Below are 24,174 nucleotides of genomic sequence, written 5' to 3'. Positions count from 1 at the left end.
GAATCCATTTAAAATGAAGGTAAATTTACATAGATAAGCATTTATAGTATGGAATCATAATTAGAAACAACAATCAGGTCTATGGAGGTATAATAAAATGCATTAGTAATGCATTTACAGTGAAATACCATGTGATTTGACAAAGACAGCTGTTAGAGTATGTTGAGCAGTCTGTTGAGAAACAATCTGATTGCTGATCAGCTGGTCAGGGTGCTTTGACTAGCTTCATCTGTGTTTTTGCTACAGTATTCTCAACAGAAATGCTGTCATGTTTATTTCAGAGCCCCATCCAATGTGCTCTACACAGTAAGTAAAGAATTAGCATGTTGTACAACAGCAAGCTTGTGTAACAGTATTAAGATTTTAACAGCATTACAGCCATATCTAACACTTGAGCTGTTGGGCTCAAAGCGGCATAATAAATTGCTGGAAAAGCGGATAGAGTTTGTGTTTTTTTGTGTACTTGCGGTGCCACGTGCATGTGTGTGTATGTGCGTGCATGTCATAACCCTCAGGGCCAGATATAGAGTCATGTCTATTAGCTGCCTATTGCAGCAGGGGTCTTGTTTTTATTATCAGCATCATAACGGCGGTGTGTGTGTGTGTGTGTGCCCTTTAATATATCACCTCCTGCTCTCCCTCTACTGATCCTGAGGCTAAGATTTATGATTCTGCATTACATCTGCCTTGTCACATTAATTCAGCCATCACACACAGACACATGTACACACATGCAAACCCATACCTCATCCCCACATACACACACCCACAGTTACACCGTCAAAGCCTGCATTAGGGCATACACCCATGTTTGGTGTATTACGCCGTACAGTAAATCCTGATCTTCTCATTTCCCATCAGATTGGAGGTCTTTAGTAGATGGGTGCAGGTTCCTGTATTCAGCTCTGCAGCAGGGTTGGGGACATAGCAGAGGATTCTCAAGAGAGAACATTTAAAGAAAAAGGAGAACTTCTGAGAGCACTATATATGCCTTTTTGTAGTTTCCCACCTTGCAATTTGATTGACGAGATGGTGAGAATGAGATTTAGGAGGATGATGTGAGTATGGAGGCTGTATATGTATGTGTGTGTGTGTGTGTGGGTGTCTCAGGAGATTAAGCAGGCAGCCAGATTCAGTGACAGACATGGAGAATAGACTGCGCTCTGGGGACTGTGTCTCACACATTCTGACACACTTCCAGTGTGTAGTGTCCTTCAGATAAAGTGCTGCCAGGGATTTTTTTTTTTGTGTGTGTGAGGAGGGTTGGACATTTGAGTGCTTCGGGATATATGTGTGAGAAGTGTGTGTACATGTGTAGGGGGTGGCACACTCTCCTCTGCATAATGCCATTCTTGTATGGAGAACATGCTGGAATGGACTGACTGGATAATGGGCTTTTCTTGCTGTCATTTGGACTGACAATTATCATGGTCATCAGCAGGACATGTACACATGCATGTCACACATAGCCTTTCCCTGGTGTCAGAAAAGATCTAATATTAAACACACTGTAGTATGTGCTTTTTCCTCTGCTGGTGTCACTGCTTTGTACATCAAGGAAAAACTCCTGCATTCAAACTTTTGATTAAAAGTAAATGTAAGTTGCACACAAAAATCAGATTAAAGAATGGTAGATGATCATTCTCTTAAAGGATGGATTCACTTTTTTATTTCAAGTATACCTTAGTACAAAACAAACACATTTGTGTAAATTACCAATTTCCATACAGCAAGGCAAGGCTGGAGGAGAAATAAACATGTAAATATAAACATGTTAAAAATGTGAACCAATCCTTCAAGGCAAGACTCTACAAGCAAAACACCTTTTTTTTTTTTTTTTTAAATAAATATAATCAACTAATCACCTGTTGGTTAGAGTGTGTCCCTATTAACCTGTAGTATTTTTAAAAACATATAGAATTGTAGAATACATATCTTTAAAGGCCATTTTTCAATTTTATCTCATTCCCTGAGCCAGAAATGTCAGAAATTTAGTAGCACTTATGTACACATAACTTCCCAGTTTCATAAATTCTGATGGCTTTTACTGGTGTTTTTCTCATATTTCATTCATACTCTGATTTAATGTAACATTTTATTCCTAAAATGTGTTACTGTTATGGCTGTTGACAGTATCTTCTGATATATGGAGTGGTAAAAAGAGAGATCCAAAATTCCCTAAGCAATATGTGAGTTTTGAACCTGGCTTGATCCGTTCAGATTTCTGTTCTGGAAATGAATGCACATCAGCATCATTCGCATATTTATTTTAATTTCAGAAAAAACAGTACACTATTCACCTAGTGTCTCCACTTTACTTTTAAGATGTTTTTTATTTAGCATTACAAATCCTTAGAACTGGTATGTTTGCATGCTTCAATATTAATAATAATATACACAATGAAAATACTGAAAGAAAGCACTTTAAACTTGTACTTTATTCACATCTCTGCAGCCTTGTGTATGTTAGATGTTAAGTAGATTGGCAGATTGTCCCTTTCAGGGCTGTAATTTGATTGACTGAATTGAGAGTGTGGATGCTTTTTTTTGTCATTGAAGGTTGAAATTCGACACAGAAAATGAATTGGTTACCGTTAGTTTGCTTTTTTATATTTAGCCCTCCTCCACTTTGCACAGGGCTTGCAGTTTGTGAATGGCGTAATCAGTGCCAAGAGACATTTTCCCCGCTGTCTCTTTGACTGTTTTTCTTTGTCACTTCCAGTGTTGGTTCAAATCAGACACTTCAATATAAAACATTTTTGCAGTACTCTAGCTCTCATGCTAGAACCAGGTAAACCGTTTTGAGTTCTTGTTTGGCTAGAAAATGCTTCCTCCTTGTTTCTTCAGGCCACTTTTCTCCCAGGAGATGTGATTTTGATGTTAGATGTTAAATTTGAAGGAACCTTTCTCACATCTCTGTGTCTTTTTTGGGGGGGGGGGGCATCTGTTTTTTATTTTTTTTTACAGAAATTTCCTGGAGTTTATGATGTTAGTATTATCCTCATGCAGCTTGTTGTGCATTTTTTGATGAGATGAATTTGTGTTCCTGTCATCAGCTTTCTGTTTGTATGCTTAGCATTCTGATCCTTTGGCCTTTCACTGGTGGCAGAATGGGGCTGCCCGTTGCTTTGGGCCAATTAGCCAAAGTAGAGGCATCGCATCAAACCATTGGGCACAGTGAGGGGTCAGAGAGTACGACGCATCTCCTCTGACAAGAACCGCTCCACTCCACGGACCCGCTGGTCGGTATGGGGTATAGGGTGATGGCCCTGTCTGGATTTAGGGCACCCAGGGGTGTGACATGTGACAAGTGAGTGGTCATGCCAGTTTGTGCTAAAAGGACCAGTCGTTATGGCTGCATGTGAAGTCAAGCAAGAGGCTTCTGTATGCAGTGGCTGCTTTAAAACTGTATTAAAGTGTTTGTGCATCAGTGGATGTGTGTGTTTTGCAAGCAGTGGGTGGGCCGGGAGGCACGGGGGCATGACACATATTCATATTGACACCTGTCATTGAGGCCTTGAAGCATAAAGTCAGCAAGCACAAGACCGGCATGAAGTTAATTGGGGTTTGTATCGGGACTGTCTGTGTTTGACGCCCTGTTCTACCTCTTTGGAAGGTGTTAGTTCGGACCCCCCGCTCCTCCCGTGCACCCCTTTCCCTCTCTTGTCTCTCCGGCGGACTCTACTCAGAGAGCGATGTCTGCGCCGCACCGCACTGCACCGTAAATTAGTCCCGGGTGGTGACATGGTGCTTGCTGGGTAATTTGGACAATGGGGCGTTTGACAGCTCACCCATCACAGCTACAGCGCCCCAGGGAGCCACTACTCCTCCTGAGCTTTTCTCTCTCTCTCCTTGCGCTCTCCTCTCCTCCCTCGGTGCTGATGGAGTGACTCTCTAAGTAGCAGCATCATTCTCCAATCAACCACCAAAATGGCTTTTCATCCAGGAGGGAGCAAATGGGGGGGATGGGAGGGGTTGGTGGAGAAGGTGGGAATATACAGTGCAGGGAGGACGTTGAAAAAAGGGTAACTGCTGGAGAGTGAGCAAGAAAACATTTAGACAAGCGGCAGAAAAACAGAGATTGTTAGATTGTGAATAAGAGCATGAAATAATGAGATTCCAAAATGAAAATGAATAGATAAAAGATTTTACTTGGTCATGCATTAAAAAACTTTTAATTAATAGCCACTTTAAGGATAGACAACTAAACAGTGTGCACACAAATACACAATCTCAGTATAGAAGACTAAATGAAAGAAATGGAAAACAGCTTTGTGATTGCCAGTGATAATTACTTGCTTGTGCATCAAAGCAATGTGACCTTTGCTCATGTGAGATGAAAGACCCACACTGGTCCTCACACATTTTAAATGTCTTCCTCTTGTATATTTTAACCAGTTGAACAAATAGTATTGATGTGAAACCAACTTCTGTGCTTTTTGTCCTTTTTCACAAAGACCAGTCACCCATATCCTAGTCTTTCAAATCTCTCTACGGTGTTCTCTGGCTTGCTTCCTCTCTGCTAGTCATCGATTGAAGAATGTGTCTGCTCACCTCAGGTTATCTGAATGTCAATAGGACTCATTTTCTTTTAATTTAAAGAATGCAGATTTGTCTGTGTTTATTTTGAATATCAGTTAACGGGGGAACATTGGATTTTAAAAAATCAATAGTACAAAATCTGATTTTAAAAATGCCATATCCAAAGCAGTCACTTTTTCATTTATGGATCTTTTGCTTACATGGAATTACGCACATTTTTTGCAGCTCATTGCCATTTTCTACCCAGTTTTCTCCATTCTCCATCTGACCCAAAGCCAGAAAAAAAATCAATGTCCCACTCGACTCAAAAATGTGTCTTTCTTATGTCCCTTAAAATGTCTCACCTTGACTGTACTGGCTTGTATCTGTGCAAACTTTTATCATTCAAATGTTCCAATTGCGACACTATACCTTTGCAGATCACAAGCTGCACCCAGCTTGCACTGCTCTGCTATCAGTCAACCTAGCACAAGCAGCAGTAATGGAGACGGTGCATGCTAGATCCCGAATTTCTCCATGATTTTTTACTTTTTATGTAGTAAAAAAATTAAAAACAAAAGAATAGCAACAGATAATTTTCATATACTTCAAAATTTGCCTGGAGAGGGACTTTAAACTCCTAAGCATTGGGTGGGTGATAATTGGTTAAAAAATGAAAATGATGAACCTTAATTATCATGATGTTTTGACCTTGCCTTTCTGGCGCTGTGATGTGACTGGACAGACAGTGGCCAAGGCCTAGCATGACCCTGGCAACCACCAGCTGCCTCCTGCCAGAGTGCAGCCAGAGAGGACCGAGTGAAGGTCAGGGATAAGGACCAGAGAGAACATGTAAACACCCCCAATGAGAAAGACATGACCGACCGCGCAAAGGCGGGAGAAGAGAAATGCTGGTGTGCTCTGAAATTGATTACCTTAATGGCTGCTTTTACTACAGTATTTTATTTTTATATGAGCTTCTCCTCTTTTCTGTCCTTTTAATAACCTAAAGTCACCACAGGAGATGGATAAAGGGGGGGCCGGGGCAACACAGCATACGGTTTATCGCGTGAATGTCCATTTCTCAATAGATAGATTTAAAATGCTTATCTCCAGGCCCACTCCTCAGTTCTACGACGGCCGTCTGTTCAGCTGCGTGTTTGCACTTTACCGCAGTGGGCTAAATCAATTTGTGTGCAGATTCATTTTTCCAATTACATCTCATACTCTGGTAAAGATAAGACCCATGAATTGGTCTGCTCCATAATGCTCTGATTGAATTATTCATTTAGTTTATTTGGCGGCTTTAGTGTGCAAGGGCTCTCTCCAGGTCATTGTGATTCTGGCCTGCAGTGGAATGACTATGAGCTGTGAACTGATTGGGAGGTTAATGTTTGAGCCACCTGACTTTTAACTTTAAGGACTGTCGGCTTGTTTTTCTCGACTTCTCCTCCCTTGCTAGGTCGTGCGATGGCAGGATTCCCCCAGAGATGAAATATGAGTGTGCTTAGCACGCCCCAGCAGAGTGGCTCAGATAGGACAGGGCGAGGGAGGGGTCAGTGGCCCCAAACAGCAATCAATAAATACCTGCTGCAGCCAAGCGTTAGATGGGGCCCTGCAGACAATGTGTGTAGACACATTAGTGTATATAAAGCACTTGGCTGGAAAGAGACATTAGAGTGGAAGGAAGCCTGAGCTGCCTGTTTCTCATAGAGCCTCTAAAGGATTTTGCTTTTAAAACAACAGCCATACATATTGATTTAAGCCACTGGGATGTATGGGTCCAATACTAACAAGTATTGACTCGGAGAGGTCGTTACCATTGATTTATGTTCACTCAATATAATGGGTAGGTGTGCTCAAAGCACATTTATAGGTAGATCTGATTGACAGTCTATTTATCCTGCTTCAATTGACATGACAGCTGAGTGGTTTATTATTCTGCTTGACCACTCAACTGCAAACCACCTCTTGTCCTCCGCCATTGCGGCACAGCAAAACACTGGCTAGTAAAACTCCCCGTTGTCTACCTATCTGGCCAGCCACTTACCGATCTTTTTCTCTATCTGGGAATGTATATAAGAATGATGAGAAGGGCTAGTGGAAAGAAAAGTGAAAGCGAGAAGGCGAGGGGGGACAGCGAGGAGGGTGAAGAGGATAAATAGGAGTAAAGCAGGAATGAAGAGGGAGAAGATTTATGCCAGTGTTCATCCTCGTTCATGCTTGACTCTCCCCTGATTGAAGGGAAACATTGGCCCCACTGATACAGTGCTTTCCTTGGGACAATAAATCTACGTGAGTACAGATAGAATAGAGAGAGCTTATCTTGCACAGTGGTGTCAGAACCCTGCATTCAAAAGCTGTTATCGCAGACACTCACATACAATATATGGTGGAAGAAATACAGTCTCACAGATATAGCATAGGCATACAGTACAGGAAAACAAGTGGGAGAACCACTATAGCACTGTATATATGGTATATATAGCATACACAGAGTGCCTAGTGTATATGTGTATGAATTTGAGGGAATGCATTTGTATGTGCATCTAACTGTTTCTATTTTTCTCTATCTCCACGAAATTCTTAGGCCAACAGATTCAACCTGCATACAAATAACACAACTTTACACTTTGAAATGCATTTAAAGCATTTGTCATAATCCATAATCCAATTTTGCGTGCATTTGATACGCCAATACTTTCCCCATGTTTACGTTTGGAGTTAGTGACGCCCTCTAGTGGCCGTAGTAATTATAAATAATGCAGAGACAGAGTATAAAGCACCTAAATGATGGAAAAATATGATCCACTAAACTATGCCACTTCCAGTTATGTGGTCCTCGTAACTACACTATTTCCGGTATTTAAATGCATTTATTTTACTCTTTAACCTATCTTTTATAAAGCAGGAACTTTTTTGCTCTGACCATAGAGAAGTAGTTTTGTAACCTAAATGCAACGAAATCATTACATTTGTATAAAATAACATGTTGATGTCATGCAACCAAACACTGTGTATACTGTATTACATGTATTCAAAATTGGATTTTGGTGCATGCATTGCACGTAATAGAGTGTAAAGTTGTGGTATTTGTACGCAGATTGAAGAGATCGGGTTAGAAATTTTAGGTATCGTTTGTAGTGGTATTGGATGATTTAATGGTGGACCATATCTGCAGTGTCACAACACAGATTAACACATGGATAAAAAAAACAATAAAATGTCTACCCATTAATATCATAAGTGGGAAAAAAACAATGTATAATCTAAATGTGTATAATTTAGAGTTTGCAGCTTCAGTTGTGACCGCTGCAGCTTCCTCATGTGCCATTTTCACAAGGTTGAAATAGGTTGGTGGTCCTTACTCTTCCACTATGTAGCAAAGTTGTGTGCAGTATTCCACATTAAACTTTTTGACCATTGTAATGGCAACATCCTGGTTCTCAGAGTGCACTTCATTTATCCATACAAAAAATAGAAACTGTGTGTCTCAATTGGCACAGAAGTATGCCACAGCATTGGACTTGGTTTTGAGTCGGACTCGTCTGGATCTGATCTTGAACTTGACTTGGACTCAACTGAATTGGCCTTGACTACAGCCCTGGTACATAATGATCTTGTGTGCCCTAAATACTATTTTTGCTCGAAAAGTATACAGATATGTAGATCTTGCATTGGCAAATTTCTTGCACTGCACATCTTTCATGAAGAAATGAACTCTGCCTACTGTTGACACGTGTCACCAAAATGTAAAATTACTGCAGCATTTATGGTCTAAAGTGCATTAGTGGAAAAGCAATAGAGGAGCAGTTGAAGCCCAAGTCATTGCAGCGCGGACACTGCCTCGATGTTTAATGTTTTGTGGATGTCATCAGTTTTCACTGTCCTCAGCACAATAGACCTCATTAATGTGACTAAGGTTGATAGCCCAGTAACAGTGGTTTACTGATTGCAGTGATGAGGAGTAATAATGCTTCAGCTTGTATTGCTGTAGTTCATTTTAAGGTATACTTGAACTGGATTTGCTGGATGAATCTTTATACAGCCAAGCGCTGCTCATTTCTAATGGAAACTATTGATGTGAGCTAGTCATTAAGCCCCTGTTGTGTCTAAGATTCAGTGAGATGATGGTCACCCAGACAACGGTAAAGGGAAATCCTGTCAATACAAACTTGTGGAAGAAATAAGGAGCATACTGAAGGGAAACTTGGACTCTGGCTAATTGGACAGGTCGTTTGGGTCTTGGCAAGCTGTTTACCAGATACTGAATACACCAAAGTGCTTCCTCATTCATTTGATGTGAATTTCTGTGTGCCTGTGTTTGGTGTGGGTGTTGTGCACTTCTCAATGCAACAGTTTATGTATTTATGTAACACAGAGACTCTTTTTTTAGCTCAAGATGTGCACATTTCTTTCAAAGCTTGGTGTGCATCTTATCTCTGAGACGGAGCTTTGATATATAGCTGTGCCAGTGTTGAGGTTTGACTTTGATTTTCTCATGTCCAAAATGTAATCATCCCTTAATATTACTCCACTCCCACAGCTATTGGAGTTGACTCAAGCCAAAGAGGAGCTGGCTGCCAAGACCCTCTCATACCTCTCTTTACTCCCACTTGCTAAGCTTGGATTAATTGGATTTGTTCTTATCCTCCTTTAAATTGTTCTTTCTCAAACCGTTTTTGCCCTCTACCTGATGAATTCATTCACAGTACGAGAAGACAAATTCCATCCATCTATTAACTTTATTTTGAGGTCAATCCGCAGCTCATTTATCTTAAAAAACTTTTTGTAGTTGGGATGTGGGACTGATATAAAATTCAACTAATATTCAATTTGAGTCTTAAAATATTCACTAATAAGACTTACAATATGAATTAGGAAAATTCACCCCAATTACAGAGCAAAATAAAATTTGAATAAAAGTGCTGCGAGGACATATTTCATTAAATTTTAAACACTCAATATGGAGGCAAATTTTCTGATTAAAATCAAGCCACAGAATTACAAATGCTTGGGAAAATCCATATTGCATATCAAACAGTGGAGGCATGCCATATTAATGCTCCTATTAAAGGGATGTGGCGCCAAAGAAAGAGGAGAAGAAATGCATATTTGATCTGTACAAGTATTGCAATATGTTCTTGACTATTAGCATTTGTGATTATGCACACGGTAGCTGTGTATCCACAAAGATTGCATCATCACGAACATGCTGAAAGCTCCAAACAATTTTATCATGAACTGTCTTCTCATTGCATATGAATGTAGACAGTGGGAGAGGGAGCCAGAAAAAGTAATGTTTCTCTTTGAGCTTTCTTGTTGCTCTCAGTATTCTGTTCACCAGGGAGGGAGGAGGGAGGTGCTGGGATGCTGGGTGTTGGGTTTTCGGGGTGGGTGGGTGGCTTGGTGGTGTGATTGGAAGGAGTGAGGGTCTTTCATTTTGTCATGTGGTGTCTTTTTTTTCATTTCTGGGCTGATTTTTCACTGGAGGGCTAGTTCCATTCACTTGAATTTATTATTTCTCGCACTGAGGAAGTTGATGAATTCGAATATCTGTGAGCGACTTTGTGCGTGCGCCTCCGTGCGCATTAATACTTTGCGTGGGTGTATGTGCGTGTGAGCATGTGAGGCGCGCGTCTCTCTCTGTGTGTAAGGGAGCGCTGCTTTCATGGCTGTTTCAGATCTCTCTGCCTCACAGTTCGACAGAGCGAGGGAGCCAGGAGGGAGAGAGAGATGGAGAGATAATGGGAATGGAGGGTGAAAGAAGGCTAACACAATCTTTAATGAGTTTCCTTGGCTCTCTTTGCCTGTTTCTGGGTCAGGGTCCCCTGGCTGAGGATGTGGGTGGACTCAGGACTACGGAGCAGAAAAGAACAGACTAAGCGCGGGTCTGCTGAAATAGACTTCTACATTAAAGAGTCATCACCTTCATAAGCACATAAAGGATGAAAAGCTTGACAGTGTTTCAAAGTTTCTTGTTTGGACAGCAAAAGATTAAAGTTGATCAAAACAGCTAATGATCTTGTTCCAGCACTTCGTTGCACTAACACAAACTGTGGAGGAGGTGGTTGCTCTTCAAGGTCAGAGGTCACTTGAGGTTTTACTGCCACTGCTCAATTAACTGCTGATTAGGAGCCAAAGAGAGAGAGAAGTTGGAACTTTCTGATGAGACCGAGTCACACACTTACAAACACACTTAGAGAACTCCCCAGCCAACGTATTCTCTTAAACGTATGATTTCTTATGAACACTTTTGAACTGCATTTCATATGATATCCTACAAAATGTGACATGTGACAATCACAGTGGCAAAAAAAAGAGCCAGAATTTGAAGTAGAGTGAGACCTCCTCTTGACAGCTCTCCACCTCCTCTCTCTGCTGAGAACATTGATCGACTGTTTTCAAAATGACGCCTGGTCACAAAGTTTTTCATTTTACAGCTAAACAATGCACTAAAATGTGTCCCTGAATACAGTTGAGGTGAAAAATAGGGAATGCAGTAACAGAATCTTTATTCATTTACTGATCGGTGCTGACAGTTTGACCGCAGTTCACGAGCAGTCGTTGGCATGATTGACAGCAGCGTTCCAGACTCCTCTGCTCTGATTTGTTGCTTTTGTTTTGGCACGGTGGGTTCTTGCAACTGGAGGAGGCAGAGGAACATGATTTTTTTTTCACAGATTATCTGTCTGGTGCACTACTGTCAATATATAGTGACAGTTTTCAACACATGACAAAAAATATAGTACTATGAAAGTTTGCAACTGTAGCTTTTTACCAGTTATACAGTCATGGAGAAAACTATTAGACCACCCTTGTTTTCTCATTGCTTTCTTGTTCATTTAATGTCCGGTAGAACTAAAGGTACATTTGTTTGGGAAAATATAATGATAATAACAAAAATAGCTCACAGGAGTTTAATTTTGAGCTGATATCTAGGCATTTTCCATTATTTTTCTTGATGATAACCAAAATCATTATCAACAAATCAATGGAAAATGGCTAGATATCTGCTGTTAAATTAAACTTTTATGAGCTATTTTTGTTGTTGTCATTATATTTGTCCAAACAAATGTACCTTTAGTTGTACCAGGCATTACAAATGAACAAGAAATTGAAGAAAACAATGGTCTTATCTCATGATCTCTGTTTGAAACACTTTTTAACTTTAGGCTCCAAAATTACTTGGTTAAGGTTAGGTAAAAAGATCACGGTCAGGCTATAAAAACACAATTTTCAGCCATAACTTTCAACAACTTGACACAAACTCCAGCCTTCCAGGTAAAAAACCTTGGGTGGGTTGTGCCCTCCACCTCCCCTCTACCCTCACATTGATTTGTCACCAGACAAAACTTTGTGGAACAGCTACGTAGCACTTTACCTTTCGTGGTCCAGAGACCAACATGCCTGAGCATCTTACCCACAAACACTTTCATAACAGTACACAAACCCTCCTCCCTCACGCTGAGGACGGCTTTGGTCATTTTCTGATTGGCTCCCCTCTGCCCTTTCATTTCCCAGCAATCAACTTCAATCTGTGGCAGGTATGGAGGGAGAGATAACATTAGAGAGACATCGTGGGGAGATATCTGCTCAGCCGAGACATTATTTAGTGCTCCCAGAGCATCCAGGAGGCAACCTCTGTCAGACAACAAGGCTCCAGCGTGTCCACACAGGACAGGGAGGCGGGGAGATAGAAGGACATGGAAGAATTACTGATGGGCTGATAAACTCTTTTGTTATCCGAACAGTCTGCCTTCCTGTTTCTGTTCTCCTGTGCTATGTTTCTGTCTGTCGGCCCAACTCCATTTCGATGTCTCAATCTATGTCTGTCTGGCTGAGTTACTTTCACCGTCTCTCTCTGTTGTATCCTCTCTCTCTCTCTCTCTCTCTCTCTCTCGCTCTCTCTCTCTCTCTCTCTCTCTCTCTCGCTCTCGCTCTCTCTCTCTCTCTCTCTCTCTCTCTCTCTCTCTCTCTCTCTCTGTCTCTGTCTCTCTCTCTCTCTCTGTCTCCCACTCTCCCTCACCTTCTGTTTCCCACTGTATCTGTGGCTCTATTACTCTGCCTTCTTTCTTTCACACTTGTGAATAATTGATGTCTACCGGTTCGATGGTAAGAATAGAACAGTTCTGGAGGTGACAAATGGGGTGGCGAATAGGCTTCATCCTCCTCTCTTCAAAGAGTTAGAAAGTTAGCCGTGCTCGCTCGTGGGCGTGTATGCCCATATATTTGTGTGCTTGCAATGTTTTGTGGCACTGTGAGCATTTTGCTCGTGTTTGTGTGTGAGCTAGCGCGCGTACACACGCAGTTGTGTGTATGTGATTTAAGACAGGGAGATGAAAGGGAGTTGTAATTACAGGGAAGCTTATCTGTCTACTGCAGAAGTATCCGAGGAATGGCACAAACTGGGCCAAAAGCCTGAGGTCATTAGATCTGCTGCATGTGTGTGTGTGTGTGTGTGCATGCGTGCATTTGTCTGTGAGCTAGTGTGTGTGTGTGACAGAGAGAGACAAAAGCAAAGAGAGCAAGAGAGAAAATTGGAGACAGAGAGAGATCAGCTTATAACTTCAGTTCCTCAGAGTCAACCTCTGAACTCTGCTTCTCATTATTGGCTCTGCCTCTCTCTCGTTTCTCAGCAGTAGCTGCTTGTGGTTAGACCAAGCAAGGCCCGGTTTCTGTAAATCCATGCAGCCTTATTGCCTGCGAGGAATCCCAGAATTTCCTGCGCTCTAAAATACACTTGTGTAAACATTCCAAAATATCAAATGATAGGGATTTCACTGTGTGCTGTGCGAATGGATAATCCCATGCAAAGACTGTGGTTATAATACACTGTCCCACTGTCTCTTGTCTGCTCTCCTTTCCCTTCCAACCCATTCTTTCTCCCTCTTTCTGCCTCTGTTCTCCCTCCTTTCATCTTTCCCTCCCTTCCTCCATCTTCTCGCCATCTCTCTCTTCACAGTTGACGATGACTTCATCGGTCTCGGCGATCTGCCGGAAACCTTCCCTTCAGACCCCCCTGAGCCGCTGCCTGTGTTTTTGATGGAACCGGAGGAGGCCTACATTGTCAAGAACAAGCCGGTCAACCTGTACTGCAAGGCCACGCCCGCCACCCAGATCTACTTCAAGTGCAACAGCGAGTGGGTTCACCAGAAGGAGCACACCGTGGAGGAGCGAGTTGACGAGAACTCCGGTCAGTAAAACGAATCAGCAACAAACACATTGTAGTGTGAACCTAAAGTTTCCGAAAAAAGCATATATTCGTATTTTACAAGTGTAATTGGGTTTTTGGTGACATTATAGCTGCACTGATTGATATTTTTTTAAATCAATATAACAAAGAAAGATTAATCTTAAACACTGCACTGGCTTGTGTAGTACTTTTCAAAGATTGGTCACTATCATTGGTACAATGTAACTAATTAAATTTACAGTTTAAAGTTTGAGGTATGTGTACTATACTTGAGTATTTAAATTTTATGTAACTTTATACATCTACTCTACTACATTTTGAGGCAAATATTTTGCTTTTTACTCCACTACATTTTGCTGACAGCTTCAGTTGCTTTTCAGGTCGAGATTTAACATAAAAAACAAGATGAATTTAAAGTGATTTGACATTTAATTTTTTCAATTAAATCTTATAAAAGTATATTAAGTAGTAAACATGTTCCCCTTACAAAATTAAAATGCTACTTACATAAATGCATCAAAACATAAAAAAATCTAATAATATATTTAGAATATATTAAAACAATCGTTTATACTTACACTTTTGTTACTTTAAGTACATTTTGATGTTGATATTTTTTACTTTTACTTAAGTAAGTTTTGAATGCAGGACTTTTACTTGTAGTGGAGTAATATTCATAGTGTGGCATCAGTACTTTTACTTTTTATTTAAGTAAAGGATCTGAATACTACTTCCACTGGCCACTATACTGTGAGTGAATCCTCAGTTTCTGAGACAGAATTTTGGATAGTTTCAAACTTTACACCAGAGTAGCCAAGATAAATCTTACATCTTCCTGGTGCAGCCAAACATTTAGACAGATTTAATATCAAATTAACTATTTTCAAAGTATCACTTAGTTTCCTCTTTGCAACCCAACTTAAAAAATAAGTAACAGTACACACAGCTGCTGGAGCCAGCTGCTGAAATCTAAGAAATAAGTCGTATGTTTATGCATATGTTTTTAGAAACCAGTGAAAGATCATTGCATTGTCTGCTCAAACAATCCCCCCGACTTCCACTCTATGACTCATGTGTGGTATAAGTAGATCACATTTACTGGACTGGCACAAGCATTGCCCGACATCATTTTTCAGGTAGCAAATTAGAGGCATAATCATATTTTGTAGGAGGTGTGGTTGCTCAAAACAAACAAATGTGCGTACATACACACCACTGCGTATCAATCTTAGAGGCCAGTTTATTTAATCAGCGAGTGGCATCACTTTATCTGCAAAAAAGGCTGAATTTGGAGCATCTGAATGAGGAGAACTTCCTCTTTTTTTTTGCCATACTGGCATCACAACTTGTGGTGTGTGTGCCTTTGGGTGTGTAGTGTGAGTGTGTGTATGTGTGTTTGTTTATGTACATGTTTGTACGCATCTAGAGGAAGTAAAGGAAGTGAAGCTCCAGCAGGGTTGTTTTCAACAGAATTCAGCCCCCGAAGGCACCAGAGCCATTACACACAACAGCCCAGCACTGATTGGCTGCATTCAGCTGCTGTATTGGAAATTGAGTTCTTTCTGTCGCCCACAGGTACCAATCACATCGCATTTACCCTTTTCATCCCACTGTTTTGCCACACACACACACACACACACACACACACACACACACACACACACACACACACACACACACACACACACACGTCTGCATGCTCACACACAGACAGACAGCTGCTCCTTCACCTAAATTTGAATGTTTAGGCATGTAAGCACACACTTATATACACTTTAAGGACCAGCAAGCGTTCTGTTGCATGTTGTATCTGAAGTGTTTCAGAAAGATGCTGTTTCCTGAACAATATAAAAAACACATCATTGTTACAAGATACAAAAGCAGATACAAAAAGTGTTACAGCCTGCACAAGTATAAAAGGAGTATTGGAAAAACAACCTGAATCCCAACCTGAAATCCTTTCATTCTGACCTAGTGTGCTTCAGGAAAAATACACAGATCTGAGGATGTGTTTCATGGCTATGATTATGACAAAGAAGGGGGCGAAGGTATCAGTGGCTCTTAGCCTTTGTGTCACAAGGTTTTGTGCTAAAAGCATCAACATGGAAAACAACCCACACATCACACACGCACCCACTCTCCACAGCCATATCCACGGGCTATTTACTGCACTGATATTCATTCATTTATGCCCTTGCGCCCCACACATGCACACACACACACACACACACACACACACACACACACACACAGCCTCAGCCCACTCCATTGCTCTCTGATTTCCCCAGATTGACAGAAAAGGAGCACCGATAGAAACTGGCCAGCCTGGTCAATACCACTGATAGTGTAGCCTGAAGAAATTGGATCTCTCCCTCCCTCCTTGCCCTGCTCTCCTCCCTCCTCTCTCTCTCTCTCTCTCTCTCTCTCTCTCTCTCTCTCTCTCTCTCTCTCTCTCTCTCTCTCTCTCTCTCTCTCTCTCTCTCTCTCTCTCTCTCTCTCTCTCTCTCTCTCTCTCTCTCTCTTGTCCTGTCTCTGTGTCTCACTTTCATGTTGGTGAGCACTTATGATCTTATGAAAATAAGACCAAAGGAGAGATAATGAGATTAAGAGAGTGCAAGAGATGGAAAGAGGGTGAGGACAGAAACTGTGACTGATGATGTAAATTTAGGCTGCAGACTGCACCCACTGCATCTATATCCAGATGTTTGACATGTTTGCAACATCATTGTGCAGTTGTTTGTTTGTTTGTTTGGTACTTTAAATGCAGTAGTGGTTTTGGAGGGCTTTACAACTATAGTATAGTTGTGCAATGGATGTTTCACTTTTATGAAAACCACATGTATCTATCTATGTATTATTATTATTAATATAATTATCCAGCAGGAATTATTATTATTATTTATTTTTTTATTATTATGAAGCATGCACTATATATGGACACTATACACTATTATGCACTATGAGCTCCAAAGCCCAAAATATGATATTCAGGACATCCCTCAAACAACAGTGACATGTTTGATAAAGCATCCATTATTTTGCATGTATCAATATGTACTTCACTTTACTTAACACATACTTATGATACTGCATGGACTATCAGTCTACATCTAGTCAAGAGCATCCAGAAGACATTGAACTTTTAATTCATTTCAAGTCACATCTGTTATGCTTCTCGTTGATATAATGCATCAGAAAGCATTATGTTTATGAGTGTAGTCATGAAGCATGCATTATGTAAATGCATTATAATTCACAATGGATGTTCTCATAATGCACTAAAGAAAGTCGTAGGAAACTACTGCATACTTTTTGTCAAGTTCAAATCCCAGCATACAGTATTTTATGACATTATGGGTGAAATACAGTGCCAATAAAACCTATTCACCCCCCACCCCCCCAGGAGTTATCATGTTTTATTGTCTTATAACACTGAATCAAAGCAGATTTAATGGGCAAAACTACGTCATTAAAATAAATGAACACAAACATTTTATATCCATAATGAATTTGGATCACTTTTTAGAGATCTATTTTCACTTTGACATTAAGGGGTCTTTTTCTATTGAGCTAATTAGAGCTTCTCTAATTCAATTTTGTATTACAGTAAAACCTGAAAAGTTCCAAAGAGGGTGAATACATTTTATAGGCACTGTATGATGCAAATTAATTTCTAAGATGTCTGCGTTATAAAAACTGCTTCCAACTGAAAGCACAATTTGTGTGGCATCAGAAGTTGCAAAGTAATCATAGGGGGCTTGATTCACTGATGGCCTTTCCCTGCACAATGTTCTTCACAGCTTGGAACAACTCACCTGCAGCTCTCCACAGTCGCTTTTCAAGAGCTCTCACGCAGGTATTTTTCCTGTCTAAAGGCTTTTCAATCCAACGGATGTGACACGAGGCGAGCCACGTGTCGCGCATTTGACACACGAGCACTTGATGCAAAAATCAGCTGCAAAAAAAGAAAAAAAAATGTGATCATGAACCACTTTGATGCAAACTGAGACCATTTTTTTGTGAAATAATGAGCACATGCATGAAAAGAAGCCATAGATTTAAATCACCTGTACAAAATGTGACTTAGCAGGAGGCAGGAATGAAAAGGTGATGAGAAGGAACAAAGCGTGATGGCATTTAAAAAAATTTTTTTTACGAATGGCCTTCTCCGCGGTGATGATATAGCTTCAGAGACTCACCCCGCTGTCACCTGAACACTGTAGCATTTACCTCCTAGTGTTGAGGGCACGTTAGAGTCCATTGTGAGCAAAAGGGGCATTGATCCGAGCAAATGAGCAGCAAATTAATTATAAGGAGGTGCAGCTAGTGTAATATACACTGGAGACGGCTTGTCACTCTCCCTGAGATATGAGTAAGAAGATCAAACAGGAGTACTCTTCATCTGGTCAGATAATCGGAGCACTTTCTTCTCCCTCCCTCCTCCTTTAGTTCTCCTTCAATGACCAATGCCTCCTTTTCTGCCTGACTGGTCTGATCAATAACGTTAGTCAGTGCTAACACTAAGGAGCTAGGCTAGCTCACTTTAATGACCACATTAATAATGAATCATCTCCAACGAGGCGCCCGCCTTCAGCCAGCTATTAATGGGACGTATTGTAGAATAATTTCTGCTGCTAATGGCCACATTGATATGTGTGAAGTAGCCCCTCATCGCTGGTCCTGACATGGGCCTGACACGCTTTGCCCCTCTTGATTGCAAATTGAGTGGAGGTCTGTTTTGTTGTTATCATTGTAATGCTATACAGTGTACTAAGAGCTGCTAGCTGAGCAAACACATGAAGTCACTGGATGAGGTCAGCAGAGCCATTTCACAGACCTGCTCTTCTGCTAGAGTGATCCTTCTGATGTGTTTCAAGTGCAACACGTCAGAATTTAATCCTGCTTCAGAGCAATGAAGTCATGATCGACTCTTAAAGCAGACTTATGGTCACCGTCACTAGAGGCTTTCTTAAGGTTCAGAGGGCTTATTCTTACATCAGAGAGATAATTCACCACTATAGAACCTTCTTCTGGAGCAAAACAGGAAAAAATTAACAGATTCTGGCACATGTTTGACACCCTCGGAGAATTCATATCTTCTTTTTGTTTCCACTATTGATTTCCCCTCTCCTGCTCTGCGTGTGATGTTCTCACATCCATCCTTGACATTCTCAAACTAGCAATCATCTCAGACACATTGGCATACAGAACAGACGACCACAGACACACACATGTGTGGACACACACATACAAGCAGTGGAAGCAAAAGCGCACTCAACAGACGTGGCTGTTCTTCTGCCTGTCGGCACACTGTGTAAATTTTACATGAGAGCTAAGCTGGTGTGTGGGATGCCACTCTGCTTGCTGTGTGTGCCAGAACAAGGAGGCTGTGTGAATGCACTGAACCTGAAGTAAAATGGCATGTTCATTTTTCTCTTTGCATTTTTCATTCAACTGGCAATTCAGACACGTTCAGTGTGAAACTGCTCGAACTGTGGAGCAGATCCTGAACCTCTGTACAAATTATGTTCATCCAGGAGAAGAATATAAAGGTTATAAAAAAGATTGAGGCAAATATATTGAGTCCTAAGGCAGATGTTGACAGAAATTACTATACAAATACATATTTATTTAGATTTCTATTCCATTGTGGCAATTTTTTTGTTACAGCAGTTATAATCTTGTATGCTTTGTGATACAGACTCTTTCCTGCCACAGTGTCTTTGTTATGGAAACTCAACTGAATGAAATGTTTGGGAAACTAAAGGAACACTGTAATTATTTTTTTTTAACCAACATCAAAGTAAAAGGTACAATTTCCCCAACAGATAATACCCAGAATGCAGTATAAGTGAACTTCTACAATTTAAACTACACTGATTTTTCAAATTTCAATTTTTGATGTCTTGCAAAGGTTAATGGTGCATCCCCCAAAAGGTCCATTTTATCTGTAGTTCATCTGGTAGTGAATCACTCTGTAATAAATTAGAGTTCAAGCAAAGATTAGGTTACTGATTGAATGAACATCAGGGCGACTGGGACACAATGAGTCATTGATCTGTGACACAATTTCAAGACAGTGCATGATAATGATGTCACATCAACAAAACACAGCATCTCTTGGGTAAGCTTGGTAAAAATAAATACACAACATGCAGGGTGAATGATACAGTATGTGGCTCTAACAATAGTTTAAATTGCTTGCCACAGGGCCATTTTTACAGAAGCACAGTTATATAGTCAGCATTAAAACAGCTGCAGCTAATGAATACAATAATGAGGACGTTTGATTAAGTACATTTAACATTTGTTGGCATTACAAGCAATCCTTGCTACAAGGCACATTTAAATCAAACATACTTAATTGTATTAGCTGCTGTTGTGTCCCTACTATACAGTAGTTTAGCATAGTCCAAGCATCACCCACTGAAGAGAAGGAGAATTATGTTTCCTATTATTATCAGCTGAAAGTTTCTGATGGTGTGAGTAATGTTATTATAATATTTCACAGTGTAGACCTTCACATGTCAGCTAGCTCGTGATTAGCCCCCAGAGGGTCCTATATCCCCCACTTCCATATCCCATTAAAAGCATTGACCCTCTATTGTGTTCAAGTCAGATTTGACCCATTTAAAGTTATAATTTATAAGTATTATCCTGCTTTCACCTTATGCTAAAGGCTAATACATACTTTGCAAAAAAATAGACATTTGTTCTCTCTACCAGGGCGACAAAAAATGACAGCATTTTTTTCTTGCTGCCCTTGGAGAGAGAACAATTTTCTCTGTTCTTGACACATCATCTGGGTAGAACTTTTCTCTTGTGTGGTGTGCGACAACTATTGTGTGATTGATCAGAATTTGAATATGACGTGTGCAGCAGTGGGAGGGCTCTATGACTACTTCCCAGGAGTTCTGCACTTAAGTTTCTCTTTAAGTGTGAAATGTCCTGGCCAGAATTTACTTTGTTCTTGTTCTTGCCACCTCAAGAAAACAAACACATTTCTCTGTTCTTGCGAAGTATGTATTAGCCTTAACCTTGGTCGTACCAAGCATCCAGAGTTAAGAGAAAATCAACCTTTTCTGGTTCCCATTGTGTGCCAAATACATCTGGGAAACATAAGACCCAGGGAATGACCCTGCTTAAGGATCTTTGCTTGTTGCTGTTTCTTTGATATCCCAAGTTATAATAATAAAACATTTTATTTAAAAGGTGCCTTTCTTGACACTCAAGGACACCATACACAAAAGATAGAAAAAAAGAAACAATTATAATAGATTGGACAGGGAAATTGGCATCTGAGGGAATAGGCAGTTTTAAACAGATTTTGAGTTGTGATTTGAAATGGGGGATTGAATCAATGTTTCTGAGTTGGGGTAGTAATGAATTCCAGAGGTGGGGAGCAGAACAGCTGAATGCTCTGCTCCCCATGGTGGTGAGACGAGTGGAGGGGACAGACAGGTGTATGGAGGAAGAGGATCTGAGGGAGCAGGAGGGAGTGAGAACATGGAGGAGGTCGGACAGATATGGGGGGGCGAGGTTGTGAATAGCCTTGAAAGTTACCAGGAGGACTTTTTATTGAATATGGAACTGAACCGGGAGCCAGTGGAGCTGTTGGAGGACAGGGGTGATGTGGTGGACAGAGGCGGCTCTTGTTATGCGGGCAGCTGAATTCTGGACCAGTTGAAGCTTATGAAGTAATTTGTGAGGGAGGCCAAAGAGGAGAGAGTTGCAGTAGCCCAGACAGGAAGTGACAAGGCTGTGGACAAGGATGGCGGCAGTGTTGGGGGTAAGGGAGGGCTGGAGGCAATTGATGTTTCGTAGGTGGAAGTAGGCAGACCGTGTAATGTTACTGATATGGGATTGAAAGGACAGTGTACTTAACTCATCTAAAGACTTTCCCAATTGGTTCCCAGTATCAAAAACTGGAGAAATAAGAAGATACAATGTGTAAATAAAGGCAAGAATACTGGTTAACTATCAAAACCTAAGAATAGTTAAAGTTAACCCACTAACTAAAACATGACACTTTTGTTTGCAAAAGCTTCCAATTTGGTACTTAACCTTAGTGCTTCTGGCCTTTTGACAGCACGACCACATCATTTATTCCACAACTGTCCCCTGTCTGAATTGGCATGCACTCTATGCAGCCCTTTTAATTTGTGTCTCCTCAAGAGACACCAGCCTCACCATTGTTTTTGAATTAGCAGGCAATGGTGTGCACGAGGGCAGAGTGTTGGGAATGTTGAAAAAAATTTATATAAATGTTTTTTTTAATTAACTTTAGCCATTAGAAAGTGCAAATTCAGAGTATAATTTATTTGCAACAATAGTTCAAGTAAATATATTGCTCATAGTGAGTCACATGGCGGTGACTCAGAGCTTCCAGACCGTAGGTGTCTTGTGATAAGAAATGGCAGCCCGATGTATGGTAAATATTTTAGGCGGGGTATGTGACTGTGCACGTAACTGCTCAGTGCATGAACAACTCATTAAACTTTGTATTGGATGTATTACAGCTGCAGCAGAACACTGCCGGTTTATGTCATTGTGTCAACTAACAATGTAAAAACAGCTACAGAGCAAGTCATCACCAAAACTGAGTAACTGAAGAGCGAAGACAAAAAGCTGCCGGGTTTGACAAATAGTAGTTTGTAATGCTGATGACAGGATCTGAATTAATGGTAGAAAAACAACATAAATCTGTGGATGCATCCTCCCCGGAGGTAGTGGAGTACAGTAGGGAAAGTTTCCCAGGCACACAAAAGGCCCTTCAGTAGCAACTGAGCATAATTTGAATGTCACAGTCCACTTTCACATTGCTGACCAGGTACACGAGCATGACAGTTCCAGGAAAATGACATCAACTTAACATTTTTTCCAGTGCGCTGAACAACCCGACATTTGACTCTATTAGAGCAGCACTTTGGGGATGATGTAGCATTGGGTATACTCAACATGATCTCAGCATGTTCTTCTAAAAAAATCTGCACAACTGTTGCACTACTATTCAGCCAATGTGCCCTGTAAAGTGTTTCCAGCATGAAGTTGAGGTGGTTCTGGAGGCCAGCAGAACTGTAGGGACTGTCTTAGTCCATATAGAATAATGATTGTGACAACTCTGCTCCTAAAAAAATATGTTCCCATGAACCAAAACACCAAATAGTCAGTTACATTTAGAGGGAAATGTGTTTTCTCCCAGATTACATTTGTTCTTGACATATTTCAAAAACATGTATAATCAAAGTCCATGGATATCCACGCATGGGACTTTCACCCAAGAGACCGCATTGTGAAACCAAATGTCACTTTTAAGTTATTTACACAACAAACATACTGATTTTAATCCAAACTATGATATTTTACTAAACATAAACAAGTACTTTTATTGCCTAAACATAACCACATGTTTCAACTGTATTGTTTCAAATCACAAGGTTAAACACATGTTTGTAATTGCAGCTCTAATCAGGGATAAAATACATTTCCCTCGAAACATAATTGTAAATGCAGTTTTAGAAGACAGGACTGTGGGTTCAGACACTTAAAGTAAATCAAAATGCTCTTTATTTCACAATGTCTGCAAAAAGCAATCTGTTTTAGCAAAGTAGGCTTTTTACAAGGGCTCCATGATACCGCCATTGTTCTCACAAATATCCTATTTAATCAAAAAAGGATGATGGATTGAGCTGGAATAAGGCTCTATGCTATTGCATACAAAAGCATCCGTAGCTTGTGTCAATGCTCTTGCACCACATAATCCATACATATATGCATGCGCTCAATTCCTATGCTTGACGTACACATACTAGCGGTAATCTGCTCTAGAGGGGCAGCTGTGGGTAGAGGCATTTGTTTTGGGGATGATTTGTTTGTTTGGGTCCTGGCACCCAGATGAGCAGTAATCAGAGGAGTTAGCAAACAGGATTGTGGTAGCCATGACGCCGAGAATCCTCCCCCACAGGGCCCGGACCCAAACAGCTCAGTGCTCTGACTCTGGAATCGGGGCCAGACTGACACACACATAAATACCCAGTGTCAAAGCATGTGATGCGACTGATGTGAATTGTACTGGTTTGTTTGATGGGATCTAGCATTGATCTCTCCCAGGCGTGATGATATAACATTGCCATGTGTGGACTGTGTGAAGGTATCAACTGATCCATTTTGGTCCTCATTTTGTTCTCTGTTGATATGTACTAAAATGCCTTCCTTTCTGTCTCCCTTCACAGGCCTGGTGGTGAGGGAGGCGAGCATAGAGATCACTCGGCAGCAGGTGGAAGAGCTGTTTGGGCCGGAGGACTTCTGGTGTCAGTGTGTGGCCTGGAGCTCTGCAGGGACCACCAAGAGCCGCAAAGCCCATGTCCGCATCGCCTGTGAGTATCCTCCCCTCCCTTCATCCCATTATTCAGTCTTTATCGTCTCTCTCATCTCTGTATTCCTCTCCAAACAAAATC

At 40.9% G+C, this 24,174-nt stretch overlaps 1 protein-coding gene across 1 annotated transcript in view; it reads left to right on the top strand.

The window, feature by feature from the left end:
- unc5cb (unc-5 netrin receptor Cb) overlaps window positions 1-24,174 on the top strand; it is a 131,226-nt gene that overhangs the window by 56,486 nt on the left and 50,566 nt on the right. Inside the window, exons 2-3 of the mRNA XM_059357462.1 lie at window positions 13,487-13,717; window positions 23,950-24,093. Of these exons, the coding sequence (XP_059213445.1) occupies window positions 13,487-13,717; window positions 23,950-24,093 (375 nt within the window). The remainder of the gene's footprint in view (window positions 1-13,486; window positions 13,718-23,949; window positions 24,094-24,174) is intronic.

Source organism: Centropristis striata, chromosome 19 (genome assembly GCF_030273125.1).
Source record: "Centropristis striata isolate RG_2023a ecotype Rhode Island chromosome 19, C.striata_1.0, whole genome shotgun sequence".
NCBI classification, from domain to species: Eukaryota; Metazoa; Chordata; class Actinopteri; order Perciformes; family Serranidae; genus Centropristis; species Centropristis striata.
This window is presented reverse-complemented; position numbering and strand designations above follow the sequence as displayed.